Source organism: Scaptodrosophila lebanonensis, unplaced genomic scaffold, assembly GCF_003285725.1.
Source record: "Scaptodrosophila lebanonensis strain 11010-0011.00,11010-0021.00 unplaced genomic scaffold, SlebRS2 tig00000092-arrow-pilon, whole genome shotgun sequence".
NCBI classification, from domain to species: Eukaryota; Metazoa; Arthropoda; class Insecta; order Diptera; family Drosophilidae; genus Scaptodrosophila; species Scaptodrosophila lebanonensis.
Window position 1 is genome coordinate 5213044 of NW_022060566.1, and position 27314 is coordinate 5240357.

Here is a 27314-nt window from a genome sequence, read left to right on the forward strand (position 1 = left end):
TCTATTTCAGTGTCTTCCCGATTGCTGGAAATTGCTTTGAACAATATTTATTTCTCGCTATTATTCCGAACAAGCCATTGCCGCGCTCCCACCATATACTGGATGGATAAACCGAATACTGATACTGATTTGTGCCTTTCATAGATGATGCAGTAGTTTGGGTTTTGGAATACGGATATTTCCAATCAAATATTAAATCTAAGGCTCGTCAAAGTACTTATACAAAAATGTTCTCCTTAATTGAGAAGTTACCGACAGTTTCGTGATATGTAGTGGAAATTCAAATATTTATCATACGAAAATTTAAATTACGATTATGTATTTAAAAGCATTGGTATGATATTTTTGTAATTTATTTACTTCCTGCGGTGTTACAGAAAAATAAAAACTCCTTATCCTCCTCAGTTTGTTATGAAAATAAATGCAAATTAAAAACCTTAAGCTTAAAATATTTATTCAATAATTTTACAAACGCTGCTTTAATGGATATGTACAAAATGGATTTTAATTGCTAATTAACTAGATATTATTGTTTAAATAGTCGTAATAATATCCTATGTACAACCAAATTGCTAGGTTTCGGTGCGCAAAGCAAACTTTAGATCAACATCAACTGGTGTCGTTTCCTTTATCTCCGCTGACGCGGGCCACACATAACTTTCAATCCAGTCCACATAGGATGAGACGCGCGTATATATGCTTGGCGGACCGCTGGCGCAACCATGACCCAAGGATGTGATGCCCACAACATACTTAAAGGGCCCATGATCCATTAGTAACGGTCCCCCCGAGTCACCCTGACAAGTATCATGCGCATTGGCGGGATCACCGGCACACAAATGGGTTTCGGCCACTCCTTTGGGCAGCAAATCCTTTTGATAGTGCGGCTCACATTCGGCTTTGCTGACAAAGTTCAGCGGCACCTTCAGGAGTTGTGCTGAGGACACACCGGCTATTTAAATAGAAATCAACATTAATGCGCATTGAAACATAAAGGACTGTTTTCAAAATCCCAAACAATCACTGCTTTGTTTAATTTTTGAATTTATAAAAATTCCTCAGCAATAGGATACGCATTGTTTGCTTTCTTTGAAGACAGCATCATAGTTCAATAAAATCAAATAATTCGAGTAGGAAAGTTTGGAAAAATGAAATATTCAAAGCAACGGAAAGAGATTGTTTGTCTTACCAAATCGTGTCTGTCCGTAGCCAATGGCAGTTAATTGATCGGTGGCCAGTTCGGGGTTGGACCAAACACAGGCGGGTATTAGTTTAGGCGGATGGATTGTGTCCAGCTCCAACAAGGCGATGTCATTGTAGGAAGAACCGTGGCTGTAGTCGGGATGTATGATCACGCGCTTGATCTTGAAATCTTCGCCGTTGTTGAGTGTCAAATTATCTCCTCCCAGACGCACTGTAGCGGGCAATTCACTATAAACAAACACATTTTAATTATAATTTCGTTGGAAAAGGGGATGTGATATGTTCCCAGCTCACCCTCCAAAGTCGATGCAGTGAGCAGCCGTTAGTACAAAATTATTTGATAAAAGAGCGCCGCCGCAGCGATAGAAAATACTTTCGTCGAAGTTTGAACGCCAGCCGAGGGCAGCCATGTAGGGGAACTCACGGTAGTTCGTTGGACTTCCGCCATATACAGCGGTAGCAAAGGTGATTTCCCTTGAATTGATTGGCACAGCATTATAGTGCATATAACAAGCTAAATGTGCCAGAGAAAGATAAGTATATTAAGTTATTATGGTCATTAGATTAATCACAGTGCCATTTCGGAATACCTAATAAGCTGGGTCGCTTATTGTTGGGAATTAAGTGGAAATCCCTGAAATCCGGAGTCGTTGCTTCCACAATTGGCAGGTTAGGTGTGGGTTTTGGAGATTCCGTTGTGGTCAGTTCCTGCTGACAACAAACATAATGATCGAATTTAATAAAGTGGCACGTTTTGGGTTCCAGTTTATCCTTTCTCCAACGCTCCAGCGCTGTAGGACAATCCTGCATCCTTTTGCATTTGCCCGGCAAACTGTGCTCCTTATCCAGAAAGCAATCATCGTAGTTTTCCTTGGGATAAGTTATAGAGCGTTGTAACTGGAGGCGTCGGGCGGGATTGCAAACTGCAACATACAGATAAAAAAAAAAGAAACGTCAATATACACTGAACAGAAATCCGAAGGTGAAAATACGGCACCTGTGCCAAACGGCAGCAGCACGAGCAACAAAAACGTAAGCGATGCGAATCTTTTCCGACTGCCTGCCATTTTCCAAATGTGCTTTTCCAAAGGCTTTCTTTGGATAATGCGTTTAATACGGCTGTTGAGCGGCAAGCTTGTCAGCTAACTGATCGCCAAGCACCTTGTTCAAGTTCATTGGCGTTGGTGGAGTGTAGATCGTGTGGATGTGCCAAAGTGCAACAACATTGTGGATGGCTCGATTCGGGCTTCTGTTTCTATTAATCGCGCACATGTTCGCACTTAAAAACCAGCCGAGCAACTTTAGCAGGCTCACAGGCATTGAGCGTGTTTACATTATTAGCTTCTCTGATTGATGATGACGCAATGACGCGCGATTCTCTCGAAGTCAGCGTCGATCGGCATGTGCCAAAAAGAAACCCCGGCAGGTGCCCCGTTACCGGTTAGGTGAACGGGGGAAACACCCGTACCATCGCAAACAAACTCAGTGAACGAATACTCTGCTACTGCAATATTAATAAATGCGGGGCTTTTTCGCTCGTTCTTTTTATGTTTTCAAAAAATAACAGTTGAGTGGGTCCCGTTCGAACTAGTCCCAATGACCGGTTGCTCAAAATAAGCTTTTGAGTCTTAGTTCATAAATTAGGTCTTTCGATCATTGCACAAAATGGGCGGGCAAGTGAAATTATAAATGTGTCTTGTTTATTATAATTTTGTTTTTCCAATATAATTGCCTGGCCTACCAAATCATTCTAATGGATAAAATATATTAACATCAAATTAAACTGAGAAAACGGCCGAACGATCAATTCGTTTCTTGAAATAGGAACTGCTGAACTAGATTTCCCAATTCTACTCACAGCTGATTATGCCTTTAAGTTTAGCCAGGGCTGAAATGGTTAAAGTGGCGCCATCTAGCCGGCGTTCATGTTGCTCAACAGCTGCGCAGCTGTTGAGTTAGCGTCATATGGCTGCTGCACATCAATTCATTCCGCCGCACAAGCGTCAGTTCATTTTCGTTTGTTCAGCGGTTCGGTTGTTGTTGTTTGTAATTAGTTTTTTTCGTGTTACTTGCTCTGCCCGGCATTTTTAACGCGCGTTCTACGAAATTTGTAAGTGGTGGGTGTCCGCCAAACTGTCCGTCAGTAGAATTATAAAAAAAACATCATAAGCGTGCAGTGGCTAATGATTAAAAGTTGCGAGCGCCAAAAATTGGAATTTGATAAAAATAGAAGCGCGTAATTTAATACACATAGCCATTGCTGTGTGCCTGTGTTGTGTGCGGACCGTGTGCTTTTTGTTGTTGTTTTTGTTTAAGTGCAATTTCAAGCAAGTGTAGTTTTAATTTGAATTCCACCGGTTGCTGTTTGCTTGGCCGCTGCTGGTGAAGGTGAACCAGTTGTTGTTATTGTTGTTGCTGGTGCTGCTCTTTGGCGGCGCTAACAACGGTTTCAAATTCAAGTGCAAGTTTTGTGTTTGGTTGCGCAGCTCCCACAACCCTCAAGCGCAAGCATAAGCATAGTATAACCCCCACAACCCTTGTCAATTATATTATTGTCTCGAATTCACTTCGTGGCTTTCCTGCTTATTGTTAATGACGTCATGTGCCAAATACTGACTGCTGATCACTCGAATGCTGTTCTACACTCATTAGTGTGTAGTTGTTGTGTGTGTATGTGTGTGTGTGTGTTTGTGTTCTCGTTTGCATTAGCGATGATTCGATCACATTATGAATCATCAACAATAGCATCACCTCTAGCATTTGAAGCCCACACAACAAAAAAATTAGACCTGCGCCTGCGTGACGTTTTCGCTGCCGACTTTCAAATTAAAATAATTATGGAAATTAACATACATACATATGCATATCGTGAAATTCATGTATGTATGTAACTACCTTTCCAGGGGGGTAGTTGGCTGCATCATATTTCGGGTACAGTTTTCAAATCTGTAACTTCTTGTTTTCCAATTGGAATGCCAAATTTTGCCAATTCGAAGTTCTTGACTCAGGTCCTAATATGACATCATTTGGCAGCAACGATCTACTATCAAGCATATTGTATACATACATAAATATATTTAAGTCATAAACAAAACTAGAAATATGTAGGTATGACTAAAGTTACAAGCATTGTTTCCGTTATATGTACATAGCTACATAAATATGTACGGCAGCAACAACTACAACAATAACAATAACAACAAGTCAAGCAACCAAACAGACTCATTCGACTCGACGTTTTATCAGCCGCAGATAATGACAAATTGCTCAACGTACCGATAAGATAAGATAATGTATGAGTCTAACAAATGCTCACTCCCATGCCCACAATCTGTGCAAAAAACAGAAGAAACAGAAACGAAAGCATTGCAAAGTGCACACAAATTTGTCGCTTTCACATGGAAGTCGCAACTGTATTTCTTTTTGTTAAAAAATAAATATGTGTGTATGTATATACACGCTTATAATAATTTATAGCTCTCTCTCTCTCTCTTTCTCTGTTATTTATTTATTTATCTAAAAAGCTTAATTTTATAACCATAGCAATCATAAAACACAGACATACAAATATACAAAATATTATATACAAGCTAAACAACAAACCGGTTGCAAAAAAGTTAAAGAAACAGAATCACGTCAACACTACAACTACAACAAAATACCTATATTAAAATAGGCAACAACAATAAATTCGACGCAATTCTTCTGCGACTTTAAAGAGGTAAGTCTGTTTAATTGCCTAATGGTGGGGGAGGGGGAATGAGTGGGGGGCCACCCACAGTAATGTGCTCTGAACACTTTCACTTAAACTAGCCGCATAAAAAATTGATTTATATAATCAGCAAATGCTCATTTATTTGCGCACTTCAACTGCGACACAAACAGTACAGAAAACGCGCACAAAACGCGGCTTACCTTGAATTCGGTCGAACGCGGCTCAGGCGCGAGTTGTTTTGAGTTTTTTCGCCCCTCAATTTATCCATTCGCTTGGCGTTAGTATTTTGTCTACAATTTATTTGATTTTTTTTGTTTTGTTATGGTTTTTTGTTGTTGTTGTTGTTATTGTTGCTAGCACACTCAATGGGGCGGGAAGGCTGTGGTCGCTGCTGACGCCATTCATGCAAATGCGCTGATTTCGTTATAGCCTTGCATGTATGCACAAATACATGCACACATATACATATAAATACGTATGTGTGTTTGATAAGCTAGGCTCCAGACTATCTTGAAGCGATTTCCGTTCATTTTTGCAGCCCATTCAGGCGCCCCACAAACCCCATTCAGAATGTGGAAAATATTTACATTTTCACGCACATTTCTTTTTGGAAAACTTTTCTGATACATATATTTACATATGTACGTGCATGCATACATACAAATATGTTCGAGGGTAGTCCTAGAAAGAAAAGGCAAATACTTCAACTTGTAAATTTAATACAAATCGGTTGATTTTAATGCTTCTGCGCGACTGTAGCATTGTTTGCTTGAAAATTGTGCCCAAAGAAAAACGAAATCTCTAGATTTTCTACCCCAACGTCTGTTTCCCAATCATTAAAATGCAATTATTCGTAAAAGATAGGTTGATGGAATTGGCATAGCTTTCGCTCACTGCTAGAAAGATGAGTAAGTTAACCAAAATATTACTTTGAAGAAATACAACTTTTTTCTATCACCACGCACTGATTTCTTCTATCGACGATATTTTTAAAACTATGCCAAACGGTGGAGCCTATTGCTTTATCTCTGCAATGTATTACTTTTGGTTGAAATTTGCAATCAAAAGGCTTCAAAGAGTACTTCTTTAAATTCAGTAACCTTTTTTGACGGTATATCCGGATAATCCGATTTTTGAGTGAGTGTTTTTACTGCTTATGTTGGATTTGTTACGATCTTTGTTTCTAATTATGTATATCAACCTTCATTTTTACTTGAAAAACAAGTCTAGTTTAATAATAGACTTAAACTAATACCCATCCGTGTGCTAAACTATTGCCAGCCAATAAGTGAAATATCAGAGCGTTTGGGTAAATTTAAAGCTGCCCTCCTATATACACACATACAAATAGCCTGGGATATAGATATAGACCTGAAAATTCGTAGCTATATCGCAAACACACACACAAACACATGCAAACACTCATGATCTCATTGGCTCAATTTCATTTAAACAAAGCAGACGCCAAAAACAACAATAGGCAACAACAGCATGAAGTTGTTGTACAATTTTGTTGCTTGTTTAGAATAATTTTTGATTTTTATGTGTTATTCTGTGCCAGTAGTCTGGCAGACTGCCTGCCTTGGGATTTGCAGTTCAAAACTAACTGCACTGCACCACAAATCGAGTGTGAAGACGCGCCGCGCCGACTTAATGGCATCACAAATCGGTTCACTATAATGCGTCGTTACCAGCACACCCAAACGAAATGGAAATCGGGAATGGGTTGCAAAAGTCATTCAAATTTCAAATATCAATGGATAAAGGCTAGTTTCACTTGTTTTTTATCCGTCCATAGAAACTTTTATGTAAACGGCTACATTGTCAGAATATAAATTGAGAAAAAATATGTCGAGATAATCAGCCACAGCGTAATGCAGAGGCAGATAAATAGTGAGGTCTTTCGCAAGAACCAGACCAAAAGATTCAAAATTTGGCATTCAAAATGTCTTTCTCAATATAAAGCAAGGCTAATTATTTCAGACATCAATCGAGAATATTTCAAGTGGTGTTTGAACTCTTAGGAAGCAGTTAAAACGTTATCGATAGTCGCCTGAATCCATTGATAGCTACAGAAAACTAAAACCATTACAAGCTTTCAATAGCGCCATCGATAGTCTCGTACTTTTAGTATAGGACAGTACGAACTTCAGCATTTTCCGGCACAATATTCAGTAGAACGCCAGATTGAGCCCTAGCTACCCAGTAATGAACATTTTCCCCACTACAGTCATTCAAATAAAATTAACTTTGTTACATAGCTGTCTTGGCTATTGCATCTGAATCAGAGATTTTGGTAATACTTATGTTTAAGATATCATTTTACAAGTAGACAAACCATTTGTTCTCAAGATATATTTTTAAACAAAAAAGTTATCATACTAACAGTGTTTTTGGAACGCATCAGTTCTAAAGCAGCTATATAAAATAATGTTGCTAAGATGGGTAAGAGAAGTCCACAAGTTTGGTGTCCTCAGCTGCTATGTCTCTAAAGTTCTTGGCGCTCATACGGACGGGCAGATGGACACACGGACATGTCTGTATATATACTACGTAAAACATGGGGTCTGCCACGCCTTCTTTTGCCTTAATTTGATATTTAGACTTTCTAGTACAGGTTGTAAAAATTCATTCATATTCCTACTATTCCTACTATGTAAGTTTAAATACCTAGCTTTTCCGCACTAAAATACATTTTGTTCGTGAATACCTCCACTGCCATTGACCTTCACTTCCTCCCCCTCATTAAAGGGTTACCTAAAGGCATGCTTAAATCCCGGGGCGGTGGACGCCAAACAACTTTCAAATGCTTTTGCCGCCAAAAAACACCTCTTCCCGTTTTTTGGTCTGCCCCTCCCTTAGTCTTATCGCCTCGAATAACACACTTAGTTGTTGCGCTACGCAAATGAGGTTGCACACACTATATAATTTCGTATCAATTTACAACAATTGCGGCACACACATACACACATATACGCACTCCACAACGCCTCATTTGTCATGTAAAAAAAAAAAAATATAGAAAAAAATAAATAAAAGGAAAAAAGTAGCCAAGTGGGCTGCAAAACAAAACGAACCTATTTTTAAAGCACCATCCAACCAAGTTGAATGAACTGCGCTGTACTTGTACTCATGTATCTATATTCTGCATACTATATAGGTATATAAATACATATGTATGTACGTAGTACGTACATCTGAATGCCCGAAATTAATTTTCTGTGCCGTTTTTACAACAACAAAAAGGCGAAATACAATAAGGTGTCGACAAACACTTAACACTGCCAGACCGCAATCCAATGGAATGGACGGACCACCTAGCACCAGGTCGGTTTATGGGCAAAAGGGGGAACCATTGTAAAAGCTCTGCCGGGAAAATTCTATCAAGAAGATTTCGCTGGCAATGTGGTTGTTATTGTTGTAACATCTTCAACGGAAGTTGGCACCGTATGGCAATATTCTAATTGTTTCGAGTGATGGACAGACAGCTGCCTGAGGCATACGCAGAGGCAGAGGCAGCGAGATATGGCGCTTGTAGATGGTAAAAGGGACTACAAAATAAATTGCGCTAAAGTATTCAGTTTCAAATGGAAGAAACAGTAGATTGAATTTATGGGAACTTTGTTCCGGTTATCAACCATTTAGTTATTTAATTGACCATGTTAATCCTGTAAAATAAAGTTAATGAAGTTACTTAGAATTGGAAAGCTAAAAGCTGGAAAATACAGTCAAATATTCAGATAATTGTAAAGCTACAATCTTGTCGAATGATATGAAAAGATCTTACAATGAATACATCTGACTATGCTATGCATGCAAACGACCACTCTCTTCTCAACTAGCTATTGGTTTATCTATTGTCTATCTCTCCATCTATCTACTATACTTACCTATCTTGTTAATAATCATTTCAATCTTAATCTCCAAGCATAATAGTTTAAGTGAGATGCAAATAACTGATGATTACCATCTACTCACAATCTGCTGACACACTTTTCAGCCAAGCCCTTGCCCTACTACTGGGACAACCATCTTGAGCCACTTATCTAACAGTATGAGTATGTATTTAGTATTGAAAAGCACCCTTTTTTTTTGTTGCTGTCTTCGGGGGCCATAAAGTAGGTCGTCACATTTTGCCTTTTACTTGGACGTTAATCAGACTTTAATGCGCCTTATAATCTGCACGCTTGCAGCCAAAGCGACAACAACAAAAATTAGACTCTTGAGTCGCCACCACACATCCATACAATGGAAATGGAACGATGGCCAATAAGAACAACACACTCTCCGAGCTTGTGTTGGCCCACAAGTCGAAAGGGGAGCGCACAATAGAAACACAACACGAAGAGGAGAATGAAACAAAACACAAAACCTAAACAGAACTTCTTTGGGGGGTGGTTGCCATAGCGAACGTAAGCCCCGTTATGTTGTGGCCATAAAAATGTCACTTTGCCCATTTTCCACTTTCCAAGTCGCATAATTTATGGAGCAACAAGAACAGCCCCTTTAAGTGCATGTGCATGTGCTAAGAACATTGAAAATACTGGATGAAATATACTACAAGTATATGTATATTGTTTAGCCTCAGGAAACGTGTTACTATTTTCGATTACGGCGATAGTGCAGTTCGTTTGCTGATCCTATTTTATCGGTCCAACCTTTTTCAAACAAAAAAAAAAACCTAACTTGAATCTAATAATTTTAGGGGTTTTCTTTTGAGCAGCAGTATTTAGATAAATATATCTAAATATATAAATATATCTATAGAATAAGAATAAATGCTGATCAAAAATGAATAAATAAAGTGGAAATACTGGAACGGACCTCAAGTCTTCATTGAGCTTAGGTATTGGTTTAATTGTTGCCTCTTGGTTTGCTATAGAGATGTAATGTGGTTAGAGTTTCTAAGCACGATTTTAATAATGTAGTTTTATTTTTCAAATTGCGAGCCATCTCGTACAGGATTGAATTTATTTCCCAGAAATGTTGTTTCGAAGCTGAGGGACATTTAACTATATACCTAGCTAGAACTTCTTGATTGCTTCCTGATTTGTTAGAACAGAAATGTGAGAAAATTGGTAATGTATGTACTATATTATTGAACATGCATTATTTTTGTAGCCACAATCTAAACCTTGACATTTTCAAATACCAAGAAATGCAGCAAAGTACTGAAAAAGTCCGTCAAACTTTAATGCAAACGAAGAACGACGTAGTACTTGTATGTACGGGTGTGTAGGAAAAAGGGCTTGGATTGTATTGCGATTTCGTTAGAGACCCAGTTCCGATTGTTTCGACAATTGCAGTTCCCCATCCCTCCGTGTTGCGCTCCCTTTGCTTGCCATTGCGTGCGCCATAATAACCAGAGGGTGGCAAGAACTTTGGCTCTGAGTGGTGTTGGGCGTGGGCGGAGGGGGGAGGGGTTAATCAAGCGATTGGGCGACATGACATGCAATTGGCTTTTAAGAGCGCCCCCACAATGTGTGTCAAAAATACTGCTCTAATTCCAAGAAATTGCTGTTTCGTTCTCATTTCTGGGCTGAATTTTTGTTCAGGCTAGTTCTTATTGATTCATTAGATGATTTCTAATTGGAGTGGTATTGCATTTGTTTTTATTATTATAAAGCGTCATCTGTGAGGCGTGACTCATGGGCATGCTCACTGGGCAGTTGCCCATCGCCCATCTGCCAGCCACTTGGGACCGTGTGTGACGAAATTGTTGTTGTATTTCAAGCCCTCGCCACCTGCTCTGTCCGTTGAGGAGTCTATACATATACGTGTATGTGTATGTGTGCTCCACAAAAAAAAAAAAAAAAAAACAAAAAAATAATAATACAGAATACAAAAATATATATATTGCAGCAATTTTCATGATTGCTGCAACGCCACAGTCCGAGCCTCAATCGCTGCCGTTTTCCGTTGCCATTCAGGCAGTGCGACGCCCACGCGTTCTTTTTCCCCAGCAACGAAGTAAACCAGACGCATAAAATTTATTACAAATCCATGGCAAGAGTTCTGCTCTGTTTTATTCTTTTTTTTCAGGCATTCCAATACTACTTGTGTGCGCCAGATTCTGAACTCAATTACCTTAATTTGGATCGCCAAAGTTCCTGATACGGACAGAGCGAATGGGCAAAAAACAGAAAAATATTCAAATGTCACATTTATGGGTTAGGAATGGGGGCATCTTTCAATTGGTTTTTGCACAAATTGGCCGTGAACTTTGACTATTTGAAATTAACTGTGATATTTCAACTTGAATTAATGCTGTGATGGGCGCGACTAGATGCATAAATGTAAGCAAATCAAATCAAATTGTTTTCAAATCAATTAAATGAACTTCGAGTTAACCTGCAAATGCAGATGCGAATAATGAGTGGCATATGTGCATTGAGCGTTGTGTAGAGCTGCTCCTCCAGTTGATGCTCAATACGATAAACAAATATACAATTATCTATGAAACAGACTCCATTAAATTATATGGTCAATTATTTATTGCATACAAAAAGTAACATACTAATTATTCCCTATAATAATCGTCATTTTATTCCAAGCAGTGTGCATGTTTGGCAAAAGTTGCCCATTAAAACAAAATTGAAAAGCATACCAAAAATTGACTGATAGATTCTATTTTATATTAAATATACTCAGACGATTTTTGTTGATCTGTTGATCTGTATTTAATATGCATCCTCAATGGCATTATTGTTAAATTTTATGATAGCCTTGAGGTAAATAAAGACATTAACATGCTTTACCTACTTAGTTAAGTTAGTTTGTAAAGGTAGGACCAGTGGATGGTGCATCTTTGAACTACCATTAATTAAAAACAATTATAATTGCCCAGAAAGAGCATATACAATAAACCATGTTATAGATTCCCAGTCAGATTGCTCAGCAGGTGTCAAAAATTTAGGCAAAAAAAAAAAATCAGCTCAGCTGGCCAAAAGAAAATAAACACCGGAAATGGACACAATAATTGACAATATGTAAAAACTTGGAGCTGTGGGTAGAAATTGCGCATCTAAAAGGTCAGGTGATATAAATGCTTATTGAAGAAAATAAAAGATTTTCGTTTCGCTGACTTTATTTTGAAGAATCGACTCAACTTAAAAGTGTTCAGAGTTTCGACCCACCTGGCGTATGCGTGACGTGAGACTGAGAGCGTACTATTTAATCAGCAGTTTGAGATCGCAACACAGCCAGTAAATAAATCGTGGAGGTTCGCCACAAGCTGAGACGTTTTGTAATGTAGTATTTATAAAAATGCTTTATAACAATGTTAACAATGGTGACGAAAACAATAGCGATAATGACGTCGTCATCGTCGTCGTTATATCAGCTTCTGTTCGTGGACTTCTCTGCCACCGACTTGTGGTTTGCTTCACGGTGCTGGAATTCTCGACTATTCTTTTTCTATTTTTATTCGACTTTTATTATTTTGTGTTTCAATTGAGAATATGCAAAAATAGCGCAGCTATTGGACCATATTGAAGTGGCCTTCGAGGCTTAACGATAAAAAGTGCCACGCACTTGACTAATTATAAAAAGAAAAAAAATCGTTTTCAAAATTGTCAAGTGCTACGCCGCATGCTGACGCAATTCGAAGTGCGGGCTGGCATTATAGAGTCATTTGATAAAAGAAAGCAAATTTGTAGCAAGAATCATAAAAATGAGAAATAATCTTAAAAACAACTTACATGAACAGTTAAAATTTTGTTGTGGTTTTTGTTATGAATATAGTATATGAGTGTATACATACATATTTCAATATAGAACGAGTAGTATCCAGTAATAAACTTGTTGTACAAATCAGACCTTTTTCTTGCCAACCTTGATAGCTAATGGTTTGAAAAACCTTCTCTTCATAATAGTCTCTGTTGAATGTGTATGGACGATGACAAATTTGCTATTAAGTATTTTGATTCCATTCTGAGACTTGAGAGATTTCCTTATCAATCAATTTATTTGTTTTACTTCTTTACTTTATGACTCCAAAACTTTAAACTCTGCCCAATATGCCAAACAGAGCTGAGTACAAACGTGCCGCGAAACGAAGGTTTTGCATTGAAATCAAAAACAAAGCAAACACGAATACAAAGCCAAATTACATACATACATATAGAGGGGGTATCTATAAAGTAACGACGACTAATTACCGCATAATTTCTGTTAATTTATTTAACGTAATTAGCAAAAATAAAGAAACTAAAACAGAGACAAAAGTACGAATACAAATGGTCGAGGCGTTCGAGTGACCGTGGGACGTGACATCAGCTGAAAAGTTTCGTATTTAGTTCCACGAGAGTCGGACTTTCTGACAAACGGTTGGCACTGTCTCGACTCGATCGGCCGACTTAACGGGCGATAAACTATAACTGTGCCGAACAAGCTAATATATTGAAAAGCTCTTCAAAATGAGTCACATAAGTACATACTTGTACTCGCACATACATACATAGATTATGGGAATTGCAATCGCAGGGGCAGCTGTGGGGGCGGATTGCATGCCCCTTGTAGTTGTTGTTGTTGATGTCACTGTAACTGCTGCTCGATTGAATATTTACGGATAATTAACAACCAAGTTGCTGCCCTCACCTCCACGCCCGCCCTCGTCGCTTGCTGCATCAAATAAACAACCGATAAGAGCCATCGACACGCATAGAACAGAGAGATGTGCATGGATGATGTCAGTGTATGTGTGTGCGTAAGTATGTATGTGTGTTTGTGCGCGACTACCCAGTAGAACTTTGTGGAACAATAGACCCACACTCAGACTTTGTTTCGCAAACAGAGTGGGGCATTGTACTTTAATTTTGAGTTCAAGTTCAATGAGTTTTATTTCTGTTTTCGCATTCAAATTAAAATTTGGCGGTTTAATTTTGAGATTTTTGCAAAAGTAATGCAATTAAATCTATTTCTATAATTATTTCTATTTTATTTATTGGCTACACCTTTCGTACAAATTTGAAACCATATTTCGGAAACGGGAGCAAACCTACATAGCTATATTTTTCGTGTTCGAATTCAATTGAATTATATAGAATCGAAAATCAATTTCAATCATATTGCCCTAGGCCGTTAGCAGATCAAGCTTGTGCCGAGAATGTTGCATTCCCTTCTTAAATGGTAAATCAAAAGACTAGTTTTGAAAAACATTAATCCTGCACGCATAGTGAATCCTACTGGGTGTCTGTCAGCATTCGTCCATCCATCCATCCATCAGTCTATACACCCATTAATAAACACATATAAATATGTAGATCCAAACATACTTACTATACATCTGGTTGATTGAGCAAGCGCGGTCGTCTTTGTTGCTTCAGAACGTCAAAAAAAAGTGTTTTTTTTTTTTCATAATTCCGCCGTGATGGCTGTCAACGCTCCATGGATATTGTAGTTCTTCTTAATCTTGTTGTTGTTGTTGTAGCTACTTGTCTTGGGCAAGGTTATTTCCAAATTATTTCGTGGGCGCTATCTGTTGTGCTTGTGGTTGTTGTTGTTGCTTTCTTTGTTGTTAGCCACTGCTCTTGATTGCTTTATTTGTTTTAATTTAAATCGTTCCATTACTCAATTTCAAATTGTTCTGCGAATAGTTGCAGTAAATTTATTTGCTTATAAACAATATTGGGCAACTTATGTGAGCCGACTAAGTTTTATTTTCGGAAGACATTTTTCAATTGTACACAAATATTTGGGAATTACAGATAAAATCGCCAAGGAAGTGTTCTTTTTTTCCATATACCCCAATTCGAAAGTGTGGTATGAATTTTTCGGGGCAATAATTTGCGTTTTGCGTCTTGAAATAGATTTATAGCGCTTCTCTGCGCTTCTCATACTTCTATATGAACGAACAAAAGAATATGGGAAGTGGTTGATGGTTAAAATGCAAGATAAAAGACAGCATTAAACGAACGAATTCCAGATGAATAATAATTGGCCCATCTTTTTATGAGCTCTCTTTCGAAAGTTAAAACTAAATATTTGTCAAATAACTTTCAATTGAGTTAAGTGGGCGACTACTTGTTTCGCATTTAAAGTGATTTCATAAACACAAATTGTTTGAAATATATAAAAGCATTACGCAGATCAGTTGGTGCGAAGTATAAATCACTTGCATGATTCATGCCCTGCGGCTATGTTTATAATGAAACCTCCTAAAAGAGGCAATCATTATTGCCAGCGATGGGAAACCATAATTGAAAAGCGCCGATTTCTCATCGTTGTTGCCTTTCTTGTTGTTGTATTTGAAATTTGCATGCCGATTCGGCCCGCATTGAACTTCAACTTGCTGCAAACAGTCCACACTAATAGCAACAACAACAACAACAACAACAACAACAATAACGACTTTAAAGCCGCAATAAGTTGTTGGTTTGTTTTAAGGCTTTCCTGTAATGTGGGCACAGTCAGTGGAGCTGCAAATCTACACCCATATATATCTTCTATTTGTACTACATATAGTCGTCGTGTGTAGGCTGTGGCTGTGGTTTGTGGGCTGTGGGCTGCGGGCTGCAGGCATGGCAGCAATTGCAGCAACAATAACAATAACAACAACAGCTAAAGCTAGCAAACAGCACCAACTAAACAGCTAACGGAAATGGCTAAAAAAAAAAATAGAAATATGAAATGAAATTTGGGTGGGTCGTTGGCTCTGTGTGTCGAGGAAAGAGGGAAGGGGGGAAAAGGTTTCAGACACGTGACTTACAAGCTGGGAAGTCGCTCACCCGAAACTATGATACAACAACATCGCATTCGATAGGGCAAACAGTCAACCGTGCCCCCAGGCCCCCGTGCCTTGCCGCACTCCCGTACACCCCCAAAGCCGTTGTTACGCATCGTCACACACATCCAGCATTGGAATTTCAATTTCATTTCGCAAGATGTCTAACAATTTTCAATACCAGCAGCAGCGACAACACCCTTCTTGAGAGCAACAACACGATATGGCCCTGTAACGCCTATCCGGCATGCCTGTTGCCATCATTACAAAATGTTTACTCACTCACTCTGTTTGTTTTGTATAACTTACTACTACTGGGCATGACGGAAGTTAACAAATTGCAGACAACTAGTGGGGAGAAAAGAGCGAAAAACAAAATGCACGAGACATCTACTCGTACATACTTGTATATTAAATGCAGCGAGGAAAAGTTATTTGCAGTTCGCTAATCATTAAGGCTCCCCAAACTACTTTTATTTTGATTGGAAAACTCGAAAACCACACATTCTTAATTAGTTTTTCAATTTAAACGCACTAGAATACTTCAATTTTGAATGAAACCTCTATGCCAAAATCCTTTAGCAAGTATACTAGAGTATGATTTCCTCGAACCACAAAATATACAGTCTTGGTGGCTTAAAACCACACATTTTTCATTAATTTTACAACACTGTGCACATGAGTTTGTTTCAATTTAAACGCACTAGAATACTTCAATTGTGAATGAAACCTCTATGCCAAAATCCTTTAGCAAGTAAGTATACTAGAGTATGATTTCCTCGGCCCACAAAATATACAGTCTTGGTGGCTTAAAACCACACATTCTTAATTAATTTTACAACACTGTGCACATGAATTTGTCTGAATTTAAACGCACTAAGCCATTTCTATTTTCATTGAAATTCCTATACCAGAATGATCAACCAATTGTGGATGTAGTAAGCATAATATAATTGTAGACGGGAATATATTTAAATCAATTTGTAGTATTAGACTCAATAATTTAATGTTAATTAGTAAGTCATGTTATTTGTTAGTTGTTAGGAACACCCTTTTCTATTAAATGATTGTCTTTTATTTGATTAGATGAGCAGTTTTATCTGTTACTCAGTATTCAATACTCTTCGATATTTATTTTTGAATTTATTATTATTATTTTTATTGAATTACAGGGTAATATAAATAATTTTGTATTGGTTTTTGTGCTGCTTTAGAAAAACACTAATATTAAGTCGAAGCCGAGAACGAGCTCACTGTTAATGTAAAGTGTGTCTTCAGCTTATAATCTATAGAACATAAAAAAGTGGAATAATTATTTTAAATATTTAGACTTATTTATTTATTACTTATTTATTAGACAATAACAAGCGCTAACTGCGAAACAACAACTTGATTGTACATGAAAGGCTCTTATTAATTGTTCCCATGATTGATTTGGGTTAATTCTGTAAGACTTTAATGGAGATGCAGCAATTAAAGTCTTACAGAATTAACGTGACTATAAATACATATATATCGCTAAAAATATTGTGGCTGATGTTGTTGCGTGTGGCAAAGTTTATTTCAGTTGGATGACTATAGCGGGGAAAAGGGTGGGTACGGGGTATTCAAGAGTCGGGCTTGAACATATCACTGATTTGCTTTGTGTTCTACGATTATTTTGAGAACATACTGTAAATATAAAGGGATTAATTAGTTCAGGGCTTCGATGGGAAGGGACTAAATCTCGTTCTACTGTTCAGAATAGCCTTATCCCTCACGACGGGTCGGATCAGTAACATACTATATGTATATGTATACTTGTATATACCCATTGCATTTACGACAGCATGTCGAAATTAAAATGGCCAAAGGTAATTACTTGGATGCGAGTTATAAATAAAACTCCACAGGGCTTGTCTAGATGGGCGTATAGATATATGTACGTACTATATATATAGTTGTGTGTACATATATATCTGGATGCATCGCTAGGAGCTGACACTGCTTGTGGTCTGTGGCTGTGCTTGTCAAACTGTTGCACAGTTTTGTTATCCATTTTAATTGAAATTGCAGACTGGCAAATAATTTCCGGTTGTTGCTGCTGTTGTTTTTGTTTTTATTGCTGCACCCTCTGGCTTTTGGACAGCGCCAGAGTACGTCAGCGAGCCTCCAGCTGGCAGCTTAATCCAATTAAGTGCAACTGTGATTGCGCTGAGTGGCAGAAAAACAAAAAAGAAAAAAAATTATTGCTACAAATGATGACAATGCTGATGATGGCAACGATGATGCTGTTACTGCGGCTACTGGTGATGGTAACGATCAGCCGTCGGTCTCATCAGAAATTGTGCCTTTGGGGGCAAGCAGGCGCGCCCAAAACCCATGTGGTCTCCATGGTTCATTCGCCTTTTGCTCCCAATGCGACAGCCTGTGTGCGTGAGCCTCAGCCTACTCGGCCGACACCCAGCCCACTTTTCTGTTTACCTTATGCAAATTTGAGCAGCCAACGTGCAGGCCAGAAGGCAGGCAGACAAGCAGACAAGCAGACAAGCAGGCAGGCACAGAAGGCACAGAAGGCAGGCAGGAATGCAGGGCGTGAAGCAACCCCCTTTGGCACAGTCTCGCCCATGTGAGGAGTTCAAAAACCTTTTGGGCCAACGCCAGCCCCGCAGCACACGGCCAACACCAACACCAACCCGACCAACAACTTTGGTGACATTTGGCCGGAAGTGAGTTTTCCTTAATTGCTGTGTGGCGCACCCCCTCCCCCGCCCCCTGCGCCATCTTCTCTTCGCGTCCCCATGGGGTTGCTTTTGAAATTTATATGGCAAATAAAGGGCCAACCAGCCGCAAAAATATTTTAAACTTTGTGCCAAAGTTTAGGGGTGAAATTCTCATGCACTTCATGTTGCGCTCAACTTTCACTTTGTGTAACAACAACAACAACAACAGCAATACTTATAGCCAGAAGTACAGAAATGCCTATTGATTTTTGTTGTAAATAGCAAGAAGCAAGTCAGTGGGCCAACACGACAGGTGGGCAACAGGCCACGGTGCCAGCGAAGGTAATTCTCTCTGGCAATTAGAGTTGCGCGATCTAGTTCAGTTTGTGGAACCAGAGAAATAACTACAAACATTTGTCGTCAGAAAAATGAACTGTAACAGCGAAAAGACAAATGATGGAATGACCAATAATATCAGTAATTCTTACATTATTAGCTCTTTAGTTTGGTCTGCCTAATCTAAAATAAAACACACATTAACTTGACCTTTCTGAACGTGTATACCGGGTTTAGTGACACTAGCTCATATAGTCTTCAAGGTCCATAAATTTAGACAGATATCTAGATAGATTTATGATAATAGCATGATTTGATCGAGAATTTACATACCAAGTATGTACGATTTAAAGGTTCGACTTATGAGTTGCAAGCAGCATTATTCATTTAAAATAATATTTTCATTATTTTTAAATTCATTCATATTCTTAAAGGTTAGACCCTTTTTTATGATAAACATAAAAGGGATTTCGAGCTGAATAATTAATGATATCTGTTCCAGCTATCAGAAAAATATATTTTCAATGATATTGAGAATAATAGTTTTTAGATGAATCGATAGACGATATTGACATTTCAGTCTGACGACCTCTCTGTCCGGGATACCGAACTTGGTACCTGAACTTGTCTTACCCATACGCAAAGCAAGTCTATTAGAAAATATGTATATATACATTTTCTTATATAGCTGACATAGAAATGATTGGTGGAAAAAAACTCTTACTAGAAGAGCCTATTTTGTTTGTAAACATATCTTAAACAAATGTTAATTCTGTATAATGACATAGGAACGATCGGTGCTGAAATCAAGCTTAGTGCCTACCACTTATTTGTTTATAAAGATAGAGTACCCAGATTTGGTATTTATGCGTTTTTTTTCATAGTACCTCACTGTAATCTGTGGATTTATAAGTTCACTTTTGACAAACATAAATGATAGTCTTGCTTGCTTACCAATATTACAGGTTTCGTTTTAAAAAATATGATGAACTCTGCTGGATAACTTTTGAACTGAGTTGTGTAGGAAATAAGAAAGGAAGAGTTTGTTGATTGAGCCGGAAATGGCAGAGCAACTGACTCCAAGAACTGAAGAGCCACAGAGCTTGCTACACAAGTACGGTGCATGTTGTGCCACCAATTGCTGCTTTAGTTGAGTCGACTGTGGCACTGTTGGACTGTCTAAATGTCTCTTTGTCTGTCTGTCTGTCTGTCTGTCTGTCTGTCTGCACTGTTGGCTGGCTGGTTGCCTCTGTCGCTTTATGACACCAATTATTTATGAATTCTAATTTTGTTTGGCGTGCTGCCAAGGCGGTCGGTTGGTGGGTCGTTCGGTGGCTCCCAAGCGTGCTACATGTGTCTACATGGGGAGATAAACTGTATACGACGAGTATAGCTAAATGTTTTGGTATATGACTAGTGTGTTTGTTGTTATTATTTTTATACTACAAATGTATAAACGAAACTTTGGTTCTTTTTTTATTGCAGGCGAGGAGTGTGAGGCTCAAGGTTGCAGCCAAAACTAAGTTAAAACGAAGTCGAACACTAGAGTTTTCTTTTGGTGAGTGAGGCAAGGAAAATATGTCAGCGCGAAGAAGTCAAACACAGATGGCGCCACCGCCGCCGCCCCCAAAGCCAAACAAGTCATATGCAAATGGCAACGGTACGCTGTCGAATGGTGGTACCAACAACAATCACAACAACAACAACAACGGCGGTTATAACAGCAGCAGCAACAGTGGCAGCAACTACATCGCCAACAACAATAAAAGTGTCGTAGTCACAACAGACGGGGCGTCAGCAGCGACTTCAAGTCAGCCAGGCCAGCCAAGCCAGCCAGGTCAGAACCTAAACGGGCCCAGTACCTGCCAGACGCCACCGCGGACCGAACAAGTCGTGATGACGCCTCGCGGGAAGACAGCGAACAGCACCGTCATACTCATCGAACGGAAGCTGGTGGACGAGATAAATGATCGGGTGCATGTGGCCGGCGGAGATCATACGGGCATTATCATTAACAAGGACACAGTGGCCGTGCAGAAGAGCGCCAGCAAGGCTGCTGCCCTCTCCCTGGAGTTCCGCGTCTTTCTGGTTAGCGCCAATACGGGCAAGCACTCGCAGGAGTCGCGCACGCTGAGATTCTGGTTTCGCGATTGGCTCACAAATGATGAGAAACAGGCGCACATAGCGCAGGACTTTTTCAAGGAGCTAGTTAGTCCCCAGGACTTTCCCAGAGGTAACTCTTCAGCTAAAAAGCTCGTTTTTACAGCGCACAATACTCAATCCCTTACGATTTTATAAGCCAGAAGTTGCAGGCAAATACTTCTAAACTGAGTCGAATCGAAAACAAATACAAATTTAGCTCTACTTTAAACAGGTTTTACAATTATAGAGCAATTAGCAAGCAAGCAAATGAGTGACTAGCTCCCCTCAATTTTAGATGGCTATGAATAGAACATGAACAGAATATACTATTGTAAAATCAAACTTACCAGTGTACCTATTGGGAACTGTGTACATAAGACTTATAATCTATAGGTAACACGAGAGTTTATTAATATTACTTTCCCTTCCTAAGCTACACATTGTAGCCAATACTGTTTCAAAGCTAAACGAACCAACCTTTTACAATTATTTTAAAATCCAGGCGATTTTCATCTTTTTTTAGAACTCACCTTGATTTGAAGTCGTTCAGAAAAGGTTATTATCTAGGGAATGCAATCGAACACGAATCTGACTATATAGGAACACCATTAAGGGTCTCTTTTATTAGAAAACATGAAATGCTTTCGAACACGAATCTGACTATATGGGATGACTATCGAGGCATGTTCTTTTATTAGAAAACAGGAAATGCTTTCGAACGCAAAACTTACTATACAAGTATAGGAACACTATCGATGAGTGCCCTTTTATTAGAAAACAGGACATGCTTTCGCACAAGAAACTGACACAATCGAGGAGTGTCCTCTTATTAGAAAACAGTGGTTGGGTACAGTTGAGTTTGATTTTGTCACTGTAAGAACGCAGTTTAGAGAAACTAAGTATAATGAATTATAGTAAAAGGATAACACACTTAACTACAGACTATGTGGGCTTTATCAAGAAGATAATGAAGCTACTCCAGCACGGATATCACGAAATACAATCCATTGAGATCGAGCTGCGTATATTGGAGGAGACATCAGCCCCGCCATCGCGTCCACGTAAGTATCTGAATAATATGTTCGTTTGAATCTAAAAACTTGTTGCCAATACATTGCTAATGGTTTTCTGGATAATCCATATACTTATACGTACTACAAATCGATATATATGTATCGGTCTCGGTCGGTTGTGTGGGCAGCGCGCGATGGTTACATCATCTACTGCTATGGCGACTGCAATCGCAAGTTCGAGGAGGCGTTGTTGGCGCAACAGAAAACAGGTGATGGCGACAATCTGATGAAGGCCATTTGGCTGGACATGTACACTGACCAGCTGAGCGCCCGCCGCAAATAAAGCCCTATATCGTTTCGGAAGCAACACTAACAAAACGGCTGCCCGAAATGCTAACAAGTGGAACATTTAAGCGATTTTTTTGTTTTTTGTTTTTTTTGTTCTATTTATTTTGCTCTTCCATTTTTTTTTTTAATAATCGGCATGTCTGTTCGTTTACATCGCACGCACCAATTAACAAAATTTCATTAAAAAGGCGCACTGAGTTTTAGTACAAAACAACAGATGAAATTTAATAATATCATGTATAATATTAAGAAAAAATAATAAAATGAGATGTCGAATGCGCTCTTCCAATAACCAGAAACCCATTAATAAGTAGGTCCGCAGCGCTCTCTTTCTCCCTCTCCCCGTCTGTTTTTACAAGGAGCTGAGGAACATTTCGTTTCCGATTAACTATAATAGATACTATATTTATTGTAGTTTCTCTGAATTCTGATCGGATTTTTCGAGTTATACTGGCCTTAGATTTAATGGATGTATAATCTAAATTTCAGCCCATCGCCAACTACCTTATAGATCAGTTATTGTATCTTTCATCGGAATCAAAAACATTGGTTAAAGTGCAATTTCTCGCTATAGGAATAACAAATGGGAAATTCACATATTTAATATTATAACCCACACTTTAGAATAAACAACTAGGCTTTTAAGCTTCGTCTAATCCTTCTAAATGTTGAAAATAATTTAAATTGACAGTTACTGTTAATGTTGTCAAATTTTTTAGGAGCTAATTAGAATACCTAGTTTTGAATTCAATTAAACTTTTCTGGGGAAAGCAACATTGTCAGTGGAGCTGCTTCCAATATAACCTATATAAAGTTTTTCCTGAACTTGGAACTTAAATCAAACATTTGAAGAAAGTCGCACATTAATTTCAATAAGAGCCTTATGCTCATTACAAATCTGGTCTTGAATCAATGTATAAAAATCAACAACTAATAGAATAATTTAAAAAAATGTATTAATTAATTGTTATTCCCATAAACTCTTAATATGTCAAGGAACAGAGACTCTCAATTGAGATCTCTTTAAAATTAACGATAATCAAGACAAATACTTTCCACAAAATTGTATTCATACGAGTACATACTTAGTACTTATATTTAAAAACTTCTGCTGTTGCCCATTGCTCCAGTGCACCTAAAACTGCGTTGCCAAGCAACTGTACGTTTTACAGTTACTAACAAACCTTGCAGAGCTATCAGACTAGCGGCCGTCAAACTATGAAGCTTAAACTGTGCATGTGGCTTCAAAACTGTAGTGACTGCAGCGCTTCTTAAGAAAAAGCCATTTCACACTATTTAAAGCCACGTTATCTTGTCGTCGGGCACTTGCATAGCCACTGCTGCTGCCACGCCCACTTTAATGACATTTAAGTGGTTTTTCGTCTGCCTTGTCACTTTTGGCAGCTGCTGTCTGTCTCTATTCCTGCTGCCTGTAATTAAAGCACGCTACTTGAGTATTTAATCACAGACAGCGTGCATTGCACCCTTCTTCATCGTTGTCTGTGTTGTTGTATTATTGTTGCTGTTGTTGTTGTTGTTGCCTTTTGCTGTGCTGTGCTCTGCTGTATGTGTCCTCTAACCAGCTAACCGCCACATCCCATTGCCCAACTGAAACGCCAACTGTAGCCAAGTGTGTGTTTTTGTTGTTGCCGCCGACGCCGCCGCCCATTACTAATGCGTTAATACAACGAGCTAAAAACCAACAAATTGTAAAAAGTTTTAAAAACTAAACCCGCCCGCACTCACAGATTCTCTCTCTTGTTTTCCTTTTTAAATTCACAGTATCGTTGGAAGAATCACAATTTGAATCTCCACCACTGACACAGGAAAAGGTTCTGGAACTCATCGAGCAGGCCTATCCAAATCCCGTGTCCCCTGATGATTTGGCCAAGTAAGTACTATTTACCTTGGGTCTTTCTTTACAGAAAGTTATGTAAAACAGCTATTGAATACGGGGGGTTACCTTTAATGTTTCGCGAATACAGAACAGAAACAAAGATATTATCAATACACTCTGCCGATCTTACACCTTCACGTGATTCATCCTGGAGCGAAAGGCATCCACTTTTCTGAGAATCAGATAATAGAGATATATCGTGAAAAGTCAAATTAAGTTCATCAATGCACTCTTACTGAATTAATTAATTAACAAACTAATAAATGCTCTTCCTCTTCTCTTCCCCCTTACCGCTAGGGACTACGGCTGGAACGAGCAGGATGTGCAGCTGGTGTTTATGTCACTACAGGAACGTGGTCTTATCAAGTCCATGGAATACAATGCCTACACACGCATACACTACGAGGACAAGGAGATTAAAGTCGTCAAACAGATGCCCACTATAGCCTCGAATAAGCAGCCGACAATTGCGATCATAACGGCGCAATATTGTGAGAAGTTGGCGGTCGACGCCATGTTGGAGAACAAGGAAACCTTTGTGCGATACACAACAGTGGGTAGGTAGTATATAGTGGGCGTTACTATCCACAACTATATCTGGTCTACTTATACAGCATCAAGGAATGTCTTACTAATATGCCACTCTGTTTTCTCTCTTTCCATCTCTTGTTCTCTCACTTCCCTGACATGACCCAATTGTTAAAAAAAAAAAAAAAAAACTGCATGAACTTGCATAAAATTTGACTGCTTGTTACACACATATACAAATATATATAACAACAACAAAAAATAATAATAATAATATCGATACGACCACCCCCAACCAACCACCACCACAACCACCACCATATATATACCAGATTCCGATCCCAACCTAACGAACTCACTCAAAAAATCCAAAAAGAAACGAAGATTTGGTAAGCAGACTTTGGTAAACGTCTAAAGCAAAATTTTTTCTAAATACTACTTATATTTTTTTTTAATTTTTAGTGTGAGTTGTTGTCATTGTTATTGTTGTCTAATACTTATAATTGTTTGTTGTTGTCCTAAGTTGTAAAAATAATAATAACCTCAAATGGGTTGGGGTTATGTTTTGCTTATTGTCACACTCACAAACACACACACCCACAAACACACACAAACACAAACAAACATACACACACAATCAAATATACACAAACAAACAAACATACAAACACATTAATAAACAGCAGAAATCGCTTAATGGAAACTATTTGTGCATACGTACAAATACACGTGCATATCGGATCTATATAGGTGGACAAATTAAAGATTATATACAAATATTATTATGTATATAATAACAATAAAATGTTCAATATTTCATTATAATTTGTATTAATTCTTATTTGTTTTAATCTCCTTTTTTCAAAAACTTTCTAAATATTTTATTATAATCATTTCTTCTTTGCTCGAAACATTTTGTACAATTTTATTATTTTTTAAAGATTACAATACAGTTTTATTCATTATTTTATAATAATATTATTATCATTATTATTATTTTCAAACCTTAAACCAATATGTTGGCTTTTTTCACATGTTTTCAACATTTTTTTAATGTTTTATTTTTTAACCTTAAAAAAAGTTGTTTTTTTTTGTTTCTGCTATTTCCTTAAGCGGTTTCCACTTTGTAAATATGTGGCACGTAATCGTACCCACAACCACCGCGCTGTGCCACATTGTTGGCTGGCGATGCACCTGATTGTCTTATCATTTAGGGAAAGGATCTGAGCACTAATGTTTATTTTGTTTGGTATTTGTCTTCAGGCGAATCAAATGTCTATACTTTGGGTAATATTGGAGCACATCGGATCGTAAGCACCAAGCTGCCATCGGTGGGCAGCACCCGTGAGGCGATGACGGCAACGGGCAATACCACGACTCGACTGCTGGGGACATTCCAAAAGGTTGATTACGTATTTATTGTGGGCGTTGCAGGCGGCGTTCCCCACTATACGGATTACAAGAAGCATGTGCGCTTGGGTGATGTCGTCATCTCGTATGTGGACAAGCAGCGTGCGCTGCTGAGCAGCAGGTAAGAAGATCTTCAGCTAATCCGACCGAGAAGTCAAAACTAATACCCATATATCTCTTACAGTAAGGAGAAGCCGTATGTGTATGTATACAAGAGTGGTGAGGATGTGAAGACCTATTTCCCAATCAACGACTCACTGCAGCTGATTGCCGAGAGTCTGCAGGCTAATATGGCGCAAAAGCGTCCTTGGGAGAGTTATTTGCGCGATGCTCTGCAGTCGCTGCTCCAGAAGACCGAAAGCGATTTCAATCGGCCAGACGGCAAGACGGACAAACTGTTCATGAATATTGGCAACAACGAGGTCATTGAGGTGGCTCATCCCATAGCGGCCGATGAGCTAGACGGTGTGCCGCGCATGCGCTTACATTTAGGACCAATTGGCTCCGGTCGGGATTTGGTGCGGAGCGATGATTTGCGCACCCAGTTCGCACGAAAATATGGACTGCTGGCCACCGATGTGGAAATGAGCTCTGTCCTTGACAGCATTATTGGCAACTGCAGGGAAAGCTTTATATTGGTGAAGGGCATATCGGATTATAAGGACGGCATGTCGACGCGCAAATGGCAGAATTATGCGGCATTGTCGGCTGCCTCGGTGGTTAAGTCCATCATATGTGGCATGGATGCGCCGACCAATGTTTGAGAGCTTAGCTTAGGTTATTAAACACATACCATAAACATATAAATTCAGATATATAATATATATAAACAGTAGATGTCGATACAAGTTAAGCGCATTTAGTAATCATTTATTTTCTAACTTTTGCAATATCTTGACAAATCTTCCTTCTTTTTTTTTATTCTTCATATTGTTTGATTGTGCGTTAATTAACCAAAATCTGGGCTCTTAAGCCCTTTTCTTGTAAACCAAATGTATGCGTATGCGTTGTCCTACTACATATGTTATGTATGTACATACATATGTATTTATACTATACATACTTGTATGTATTAATTTCTTGTTATTTATTTGTTATGCTTTTGTACTACATATATTTTTACAGTTATGTTCTATATTAAACACACACACACCCACACACATAACGCATAAAAATAAATAAATCAAATGTAATTATTGCAATTGCAAGATTTTTTTACAATCGCATTCAAATCGAAGTTTATAATTTAAATTCCCAACTTGCTGTTAAAAGTTGAAGTTGCCAGATCGTAGAGCCA

At 38.5% G+C, this 27314-nt stretch overlaps 2 protein-coding genes across 5 annotated transcripts; one reads left to right on the plus strand and one right to left on the minus strand.

Annotated features, from left to right (window-relative positions):
- Positions 1 to 437: 437 nt before the first annotated feature.
- On the minus strand, positions 438 to 2720 carry LOC115627257 (serine protease snake-like). Its single transcript, XM_030522884.1, has 5 exons — positions 2201 to 2720; positions 1794 to 2126; positions 1498 to 1717; positions 1190 to 1431; positions 438 to 952 (listed from the first exon to the last, which is right to left on the minus strand). The coding sequence occupies exons 1-5, from the start codon at positions 2268 to 2270 to the stop codon at positions 573 to 575; spliced, it is 1245 nt and encodes a 414-aa protein (XP_030378744.1). The 5' UTR covers positions 2271 to 2720; the 3' UTR covers positions 438 to 572.
- Positions 2721 to 3247: 527 nt separating this feature from the next.
- LOC115627089 lies at positions 3248 to 27141 on the plus strand. Of its 4 annotated transcripts, XM_030522639.1 has the most exons (10): positions 3248 to 3313; positions 4747 to 4924; positions 20165 to 20912; positions 21763 to 21882; positions 22023 to 22103; positions 23965 to 24073; positions 24377 to 24636; positions 24940 to 24996; positions 25871 to 26138; positions 26202 to 27141. In XM_030522639.1, the coding sequence occupies exons 3-10, from the start codon at positions 20258 to 20260 to the stop codon at positions 26779 to 26781; spliced, it is 2130 nt and encodes a 709-aa protein (XP_030378499.1). In that variant the 5' UTR covers positions 3248 to 3313; positions 4747 to 4924; positions 20165 to 20257; the 3' UTR covers positions 26782 to 27141. The 4 variants fall into 4 exon arrangements, with proteins under 4 accessions (XP_030378499.1, XP_030378501.1, XP_030378502.1 ...); XM_030522641.1 differs by lacking the exon at positions 22023 to 22103 and having other exon boundaries at positions 3252 to 3313; positions 26202 to 27137; XM_030522640.1 differs by lacking the exon at positions 4747 to 4924 and having other exon boundaries at positions 3295 to 3313.
- Positions 27142 to 27314: the final 173 nt, after the last annotated feature.